Source organism: Mercurialis annua, linkage group LG1-X (assembly GCF_937616625.2).
Source record: "Mercurialis annua linkage group LG1-X, ddMerAnnu1.2, whole genome shotgun sequence".
Taxonomy (NCBI): domain Eukaryota; kingdom Viridiplantae; phylum Streptophyta; class Magnoliopsida; order Malpighiales; family Euphorbiaceae; genus Mercurialis; species Mercurialis annua.
The window spans coordinates 46,299,254-46,307,976 of NC_065570.1; the positions used below are offsets into that span (position 1 = coordinate 46,299,254).

The 8,723-nt window shown below is 36.7% G+C and overlaps 1 protein-coding gene across 2 annotated transcripts; it reads right to left on the bottom strand.

Annotated features, from left to right (window-relative positions):
- Nucleotides 1-723: 723 nt before the first annotated feature.
- Nucleotides 724-5,108, bottom strand: LOC126665844 (pentatricopeptide repeat-containing protein At1g04840). 2 transcript variants are annotated; one of them, XM_050358777.2, is made up of 7 exons: nt 3,715-5,108; nt 2,792-3,627; nt 2,300-2,458; nt 1,990-2,132; nt 1,804-1,911; nt 1,552-1,696; nt 724-993 (listed from the first exon to the last, which is right to left on the bottom strand). In XM_050358777.2, exons 1-2 carry the CDS (start codon nt 4,892-4,894, stop codon nt 2,795-2,797), a joined length of 2,013 nt encoding a protein of 670 aa, XP_050214734.1. In that variant the 5' UTR covers nt 4,895-5,108; the 3' UTR covers nt 724-993; nt 1,552-1,696; nt 1,804-1,911; nt 1,990-2,132; nt 2,300-2,458; nt 2,792-2,794. The 2 variants fall into 2 exon arrangements, with proteins under 2 accessions (XP_050214734.1, XP_050214733.1); XM_050358776.2 differs by having other exon boundaries at nt 725-993; nt 2,311-2,458.
- Between the last annotated feature and the right edge of the window lie 3,615 nt (nt 5,109-8,723).

An 8,723-nucleotide genomic window follows, 5' to 3' on the forward strand; every position in this document is an offset into this window, starting at 1 on the left:
TATGGCATGTATGTATTCAAAATTTTAGCACAATCAATTAAAAAAATGGCAAAATAGCGTAAAAAATCACGAATTTTAACATGTTTTGCAAATTTAACACGAACTTTAGCATGTTTTGCAAATTTAACACGAACTTTTAATTTTGACAAATTAATACACCAACTTCTGACTTTTTGCAATTTTAACACCGATCAATTTTCCTTCAAAAAAATAGAGAAAAATGATGATGTGTACACCGGGATAATTACTGTTCCGGCATTCATATTAACATTTTTCTAATGAAAAATCGTTCGGTGCTAAAATTGCAGAAAATCAAAAGTTGGTGTATTAATTTACCAAAATTAAAAGTTTATGTTAAATTTGAAAAAAAGCTAAAATTTGTAAAAAAATTTACGCCATTAAGCCTTAAATAATGTGCTTTTTATATGGTTTATAATATACTTTTTTTAAAAAAATATTACCATCTTCAGCATTCTTTACCTTCTATACTATTTTTTCTTCTTTTAGGCTAAATTTTCCAAATGTTTTTCTTTTATACTAAGTTTATTTTTCAACATTTTTCTCAATTAATTTTTATTTTATTTTTGCTCATATTTTTCAGCACGTATTATATTTTAGATATTTAATATTTAGTTTTTTTTTACTTTTTTATAATGTCGTGACATCTTCAAAATTATGTAATCCTAATTGTATTTAGTATCATATCATATATTAGTAATAATATTACATTAATTAATTAATTACATCAAACTCAGAACACATTGGCACATTAGCCTAATTGGAATATGTATCAATCACAGGCCCTAAGCTTCTCAATAATAATGTTTGCTAATCAACTGACCAGTACTTGGGGGGAAGAAAAAAAAAACTGACCAGTATAATGCTAAAAATATGCATACAGTACAGCATAACAAACTAACCTAACATATATGAAACTCATGTGAAACCAAATAAAATACCTGCAAATGGAATGCCACCCATGGTATGCAGAATCTGGCAAGCAGAAGAACTGAATTAGCAAGAATAAAAAAATGGAATAAACTATTTTCAGGTCCTTAAACTATATCTGTTTTGTTCATACGGTCCTTAAACTATCTTTTATCCTTATCTAGTCCTTCAACTTAGCGAAAAATTATTTTCGAATCCTTGATTGACAAAAACGACGTCGTTTAGGGTAACAAATTGCATTTTCAAAAATAACGAAACAACGTCGTTTTAATCGTTCAGGGACTTGAAAATGATTTTTTGTTAAGTTGAAGAACCAGATAAGGACAAAAGATAGTTTAAGGACCGTATGAACAAAACAGGTATAGTTTAGGGACCTGGAATAGATTATTCTTTAAAAAAAAAACATTCTATTGTAAACTAAAAGCACATACATACATGAAAAGATAATATTGTGCGACCAAATATGTACATGACACAAAAATATAACAGACATTAAATAGCAAAATATGTATATCCAATTAGCATATTATAGTCCTTTAAATCATTTTGATTTGAGTCCACTATTAAACAGATCACATGAGAAAAGTAAGAAACAAAGCTTACCATATTGTTAGGAAGACATGTTTCAACTGATTTTTCGATATCTAATGCAGACAAACGTTCATTTGCTGGAGGCTTCTCAATGAACACATCCCTTCCCCCTTTGTTGCATCCTCAAGCTCTTCTGATTCTCTTTGGCTAATTTGGCCTTAAACACAATAAAAAACAACCAAATAAAAGTGATATTTAATCACATAGTGACCACATGCTAAACATTAATGCGCACTTGAAAACAGTTGATGAGCTTCAGCCCACCTTTATGCTTGATTTAAAAAGGTTTAAGCTTAGCAAAGGCATCATCAATAAAAGCAACATAACACTTCTTAATCGAACTTCCTTCTTCAAAACAAGAAGTATCATTGCCTACAAGATCACCCCAAAATAATAAATACACGTAAAAGAAACTTGTAATGACAATATAAAAACAACACGAAGCCATACCTGAGAAACCTAATAAAGTGCTTAGGTGGCCGAGCACCCCCAATTCCCAAGTGCGTTGGCTGCTTTTCAGACAACAAATTGACAATCTTTTCTGGTTTCTTCATAGCCAACAACGAGAGGAGATGTGCACGTCGAAACCTTAACTGCTTTCATTAGAGGGAGTGCTAAAATTAATAATTGTAATTTTCTTTTCAGATAACAAGCCAAAAATGGTGATTAAGATATGAAACTTTTCTCTACAGAATTTCACATGAAAAGCAAAAGCTAAATCTCAAACAAAAATCAATAATACAGCTCTCATTACTCATACGTTAAAATTACCAAGAAATCAATCTCCTGCAGTAAGTTGTTGTCGTTTGGAAAAACCATTTTGGCTGCAAACTTTGGCTTCCAATAATACCAAAAAAACAGTACCATTGCTGTCAAAAGTTGTAGAGAGGGATGTCAAGAGGGATACATAGAGAGGGCCCTGTCATGATTGTAAACAGAGGAAAGTTAACAATAATAATAAAGGAAAAAACTAAAATCAATCTTTCTTTAGTTTGTAAAATGATGTGTATGGGCTAGTTTGAGAAAGAAAATTAAGAGGTAACGAAGAGGACATTTTTTTAAATTTTGATTTATATAAGAAATGAGTCAAATTATCAATTATAGTCTGTCAGTAACTATAGAAGATAAATATAGCAAATGGTATATATGCAAAGATGGTATTTTAGCAAAAACCTGGAAAATAATGCTTCATGTAATTGTGAGAGTAAAGGAGAATGGAAAATGTTTCTGTCTAAAGGTCAGTGTAACATACATGTTACCAGTAATCTTTGCATGAGCATACACCATCCTTGAAATGGTGGAATCGCTTTATATCTCTCAGCACAATCTCCCTTCCCTCCGTCTTGCTAGCATATTTCATCAAAGAATGACAATCCCCGCAAACTCTAAGATTCTTCACAATCCTTATAGTCATGTTAGGTGAAATATGAATCAGTCCATATGCAAGTGCCAATTTCTCACTATGACTTCCTAATGCATCTTCCTTCTCTTCTTCCTCGATATTATGAAGAACCCACTCAGTCCCTGGCATATATCCTTGTTCTTTCGCACCGGCCACCAATTCTTCTAATTTCATGTATATGTATTTGGCATTCGTATGGGCATGATCACCAGCTACAAAACTATGCACTTGGCCCTCTACCTCTATATAGCTCCACCCAGGATCTTTCTCAACGCCTCTATTACGCATCTGAACTCTTACTCTCTCGACATCCTCCCATCGGCCTACTGCAGCATAAGCATTTGATAAGAAGACATAGCTTCCAGGATGCTTAGGTTCAAGCTCTAAGAGCTTATGAGAGGCTAACTCTGCCAATTTGATATTTTTATGAGCTCTACAAGCGCAAAAAAGTGCTCCCCATATAACAAAATCTGGAGTTATTGGCATGCCTTCAATGAACTTTAGAGCTTGGTTAAGTCGACCAGCCTTGCCTAACAGATCCACAATCAAAGCATAATGTTTCATGGTGGGCTCAATAGAGTAGTCAAGCTTCATGCTGTTGAAGAAGTTAAGCCCAAGATTCACTTTGCCAGAATGTATGCAAGCCATTAGTACAGCAAGAAAGACAACCTCATCTGGCCGAATACCTGCATATAAAGAGTTGTTTAACTCATTGGAACAGTTTCTAAGTTGAATGGAATTATCTTAAGTAGTAAGACAGTAAAAAGCCAGACCTGAATACATCATTTTTCTGAAGCACTGAAGTGCTTCATCAGAACGCCCATGAATTGCCCAACCCCATATCATAACACTCCATGTACGAATATCTCTGTCTTTTGTCTCTTCGAACATCTGACTTGCAGACTCTATACTCCCACATTTTGCAAACATATCAACCAAAGCATTCCCAACTTCTCTGTTTATCTTGAAATTATTAGTTTTGAGATACTCGTATATTCGTAAACCGCCCTCAAGCGCACCAAGATTCGCACAGGCGGAGAGAGCAGAAACAAGAGTAAATTCATTTGGCTTCACACCCTCATCCAACATCCTCGAAAACATAGACAACGCCTTCTCATGATCACCATTATGCGAAAACCCTTTAATCATGGTAGTCCAAGAAACCACATTCTTCTCAGACATCCCATCAAAAACCTCACTCGCCCGCTTCGAATCCCCAGTCCTCATAAACCCATCAAGCAAACTATTCCAAGAAGCAGTATTCCTCTCCGGCATAGCCTGAAATAACCCCAAAGCCTTCCTCATATCCCCAACCTTACAACACCCGTTAATCAACACATTCCACAACAACGTACTCCCTCTATCAAATCTCTGAGGACATTCATCAAACACCTTATGAGCAAACCCCAGTTCCTCAATTTTCACATAAACATCAACCATAGATACCCTTACAAACATATCTAACTCGCACCCACATTTCAAAATCATCCCATGAACAGCTCTACATATCCCTCCTAAGCACAAACTCGCAATAGATTTCAACACGAATGGAAACGTGAGGCGGTCAGGTTTAATGTCAGACCTGAGCATGAGAACAAAATGGGAAATGGCGGATTCAAACAGGGAATTGGCCGTTAGCCCACGAATCAATACGTTGAATAAATACAAGTTTTTGGGGTGGAAATTGTTGAAGAGTGAGAGGGAGTAGGCAATGGATTTGCGTAAAGAAGAGGAAGAGATTAATTGGGTGGAGACGCGGCTACTAGAAGAGAGATTGTGGAGGAGGATTTGGGCGTGGATTTGGTGGAGGTGGAGAATGGTTTTGGAGGAATGGACAAGCGATATGAAGTAGGATTCTATTTGGTTTTGTGAAGGTGCATTGTTCAAGGAACTATATTTTCTTGCAGTGCATAATAGGGTGGTTGGTTTGGCAAGAGCATGCCAAGATTTCATTTTGTTTTTGTTATTAGATGAAGTGAAAAGCTGCTAATATGTAACCAACAGGTTTCATTAAGGCTTTGTTTGGGAGAGAAGGCATTAAAGTAAAGTACGGGTTTTTAAAGTAAAGTAAAGTACCGTAAGGGACGGTAAAGGAAGGTAAGGGTTGTGCATAACCCTTCCATGTTTGGGAAAATAATAAAGTAAATGAAGGGTTTATAAAAAAAACAGTTAAAAATAATTCAACACCCCAATATGGGGGGTTGGCATATGAGTGTTGAGGGGGGTTGGAAAATATTTTTCAACCCCTCAAAACTTTTAAAAAAAATTTGCCAAACAGAGGTTGAAATTTTACAACCATTCCCTTCCCTTCCTTTCCTATCTCAACCCCTAATTCAAACAATAAAAGTTCAACTATGAAATGCTTATACTGAAACCTCTTGTTCTTAATTCTTCACTCAACGAAATCCGCCTATCCGCTGATAAATACCCTAGCGAATGCTACCGAAATCATTGCATGATAAAATTAACAATGGAGAAACTCAAACAATATAAATCACTCAATGACCATAATTCCAGACACAATCAGGTGTCCCTTAAAGACCAATTCTCCTCAATTCCTTTATATTTACAGCTTTCATATGCCCAAAAATTCACACATTTCATATCATCGCCATAAAAAAAAAAGGGTTTTACTATTCGCCGCCCCGTTTTACTTAACACCGTCCTTGCAAAACACATTTCTGCCCTTCTAGCAAAATTTTAAAAAAAAAAATTCTCTCAACTTATTCGAATACATTCGAACAAGTACGTAAAAAGTCGATTAAAATGACGGATAACGAGTACAATTCGTCGGGTAACGAGCATCGACGTTCGGAAACAATTTGTTCCAGCTTTTCCGAGATAAAAAATAATTTTTAAATTTTTTTTTTCTATTTTTCCATTTTCCGCCTGAAAAGGGGACGTCCGGCGTCCCCTCCGGAGGAGAGGACGCCGGACTTGACCGTCCCCTCCTCAGGAGGGGACAGTGAAGTCCCACGTCCCCTCCTGAAGAGGGGACGAACGACGTCCCCTCCTTAGAATATTTATTTGAGAGAAAGATGACACTGAATTTTCTTATTGGTGATAGATTTGCAAAAAATGAAAAATAGTCAATTATATGGCACCTCTTAAAAAACGTGCTTAAAATGAAAGAACATATAAATATAATGATTTTATATAAAATTAATCCTTCTTTTATCATTTGGCTAATGCGATTGGTTGCTTATTTTTCATCTAGTCAAATGCGTGAAATTAAATTATTATTTAATTTAAATAACAGATTCAAAAAAAAACTTAATTTAAATAATTATAATTTTGAATTTTTCTAAAAAAATTAGAAATTGTTTATACGATACTCTATTTTTGAAATATAATTACAACAATTTTGGCCATGATGGAATAAGCAAATAGTCAAAGAGAAAGCGTTTAAACCGTAAAATCTCACATCAGCTGGAAAAGAAGGAATAGACAAACACGATCGAAGCACTATAAGAGGGACACAAGCCCATACACCCAAGGGATACGCAATCTGAAACGACAACTGCTCACCTTACCAAAAAGTACTTGCGGATCTGGAACTCCGGAATGGATCCCGGAGCCGAAACCCAAAAATTACTCTTATCCTACGGTTCACCCAGATCCTGTGCTCGCATCTGACATCCGGATATATCATTTGCCGTCGTATATGGGAACGTCGGATTTAGGGATGGCAGACGTCGGCAAAGACACTACACGGCAGATGGCAAAAGAGAAAGGCACTCTGCCAGGTGGACCGGGAAGGTTAGCCGGAGACAGTCCCCGAACCCCCATAGCTCCGGGGGCAACCGGGAGATCTAAAATCTTCTTCCAAGGCTCTGGTAGTCCGACATCCACACCGAAGTGGGATTGAACCAAGACTTTTAGGAAGCTATGTACCGCACGATGGACGGGGCAATGAGACGTTTTCGGGAGGAAGTGACCATCATGGTCAAGGAGGCAACCGAATCAATCATATCACAAACACCCAACGAAAAGAACCGAGACGGTGACGGAGGACGAGTGAGCGAAGGAGAGAAGACACCTCGCGGTATTGATGGCCCGGAAGGAAAGGAACCGGAAGTGCTCGAAGTAGGAGACGACGAGAAGGAGGAAGCAGGCACACCGACCCCAAGAAGATCGGAAATAGGAACGGAAAATGTAGACTTGAAGGAGGTACAAAGGCTCATATCGGAAGCAATGTAGAAGACCGTGAATGAAAAGTCAAGAGAAAACGTCTAGACTAGCAGTATGACAGAAGGAAAGTCACCTTTGGTGGCGAGTGTGTTATCCGAGAAGTGGTCGGAGAGACTCAGGATACCTAATTTCGACAACTTTGACGGAACTGGCTGTCTGAAAAGCTATGTCATGAAGTTCTACAACAAGATGATCCTCTTGGATATCACGGACGTGATACTTTGCAAAACTTTCCCAACTACGTTGAGCGACACAGCGCAACGATGGTACAATGGGTTGAAATCCGGATCAATCGCCACTTGGAGGCAGCTGAACCAAGAATTTGTGATAAGATTCTTCACGAACATTCCACCCAAGAAAAGCTCAGAAAAACTCTACATTTGCATGCAAGGCGAGGGAGAGACGCTTCGGGCGTACATCGAAAGATTCAGTAATGAGGCCATGAAGATCGATGTCACGATCCAAATTATTAAGCCGCGACCGGTGCTCGGGAATGGGAGTGGTAGCTCCAAAACCCGTAGCAAGCCTAATATCACTATAAATTTTTCGCAAATAAAATATATTATTATATTTAAAACGTTTCCAGAAAACTCATTTAAACGTTGTGTTTATAAATATCAAAATCTCATATTAGTTTTCTGAAACTAATGCAAAACGATTCGTAGAAACCATGGTCTTACAAAGCGATATCCCATATCTAGCACTGCCCTGTTTCTAGTCATAATCACGCCCACTTATGGCAATTGGCGTAGGAATCAAACGGATAAAACACCATCTTTAATATCATTTATAAGTCGTATCAGAGTTTATAACATGAAATACCGTTTAAAATCAAATTATAAGTCTTATAATGACACCTACTGATTACTGCTGCTCTATAGAAATTCGTACTTTGTGCAAGTCCATAAGACTTCCGACACAAAGAGGATGGTCTGTCTGATCCGACTCTGATTACCTAAAAACTTCAATGGTGAGGGGTCAGTATTTGGGGAAAATACCGAGTGAATTTACGTTTACAGATGGTATTATCATCAAATTCATATAAACATCTAACATACTATAAAATACTTGAATAATAAATTCATAGATCAAATATCAAACAACACACAAACATACGATCTGATTGAAACCTTAATCCAAAGATTCCTAAGAAACCAACTACAGAGTCTAATGAGTTTACTTATAACAACATCTAGACCGGGAACTAAGCCACCGTCTCCACATATCTGTGCTGGGTCTCTGGGCCGGGAACAATGCCACCGTCGCCACAACTTGTAAAAGGTTCAATTAATTTTATTGTTTTCTAGATATAAACCCTAGATTGATAGATTTTAGCTTTCATCTATTCGTTCTTGGATTATTTTCAGTATTGTCTCGTCGATTACGATTAGTTAACTTTCGAACCCAGTTTATATCAGTTTCATATTCAATATTCAATTTAATCTCAGAATAAATTCTTTAATTATTGCTTTAAGTCTTTTACTTATTATGTCTAGCTAAACTCTTCGTTGGGGATTATTAATTGGAATTATGATTGTTTAATTGAATTGGATTTATGGATTTTTTTTCTTGATACATTTTAATTATTGTG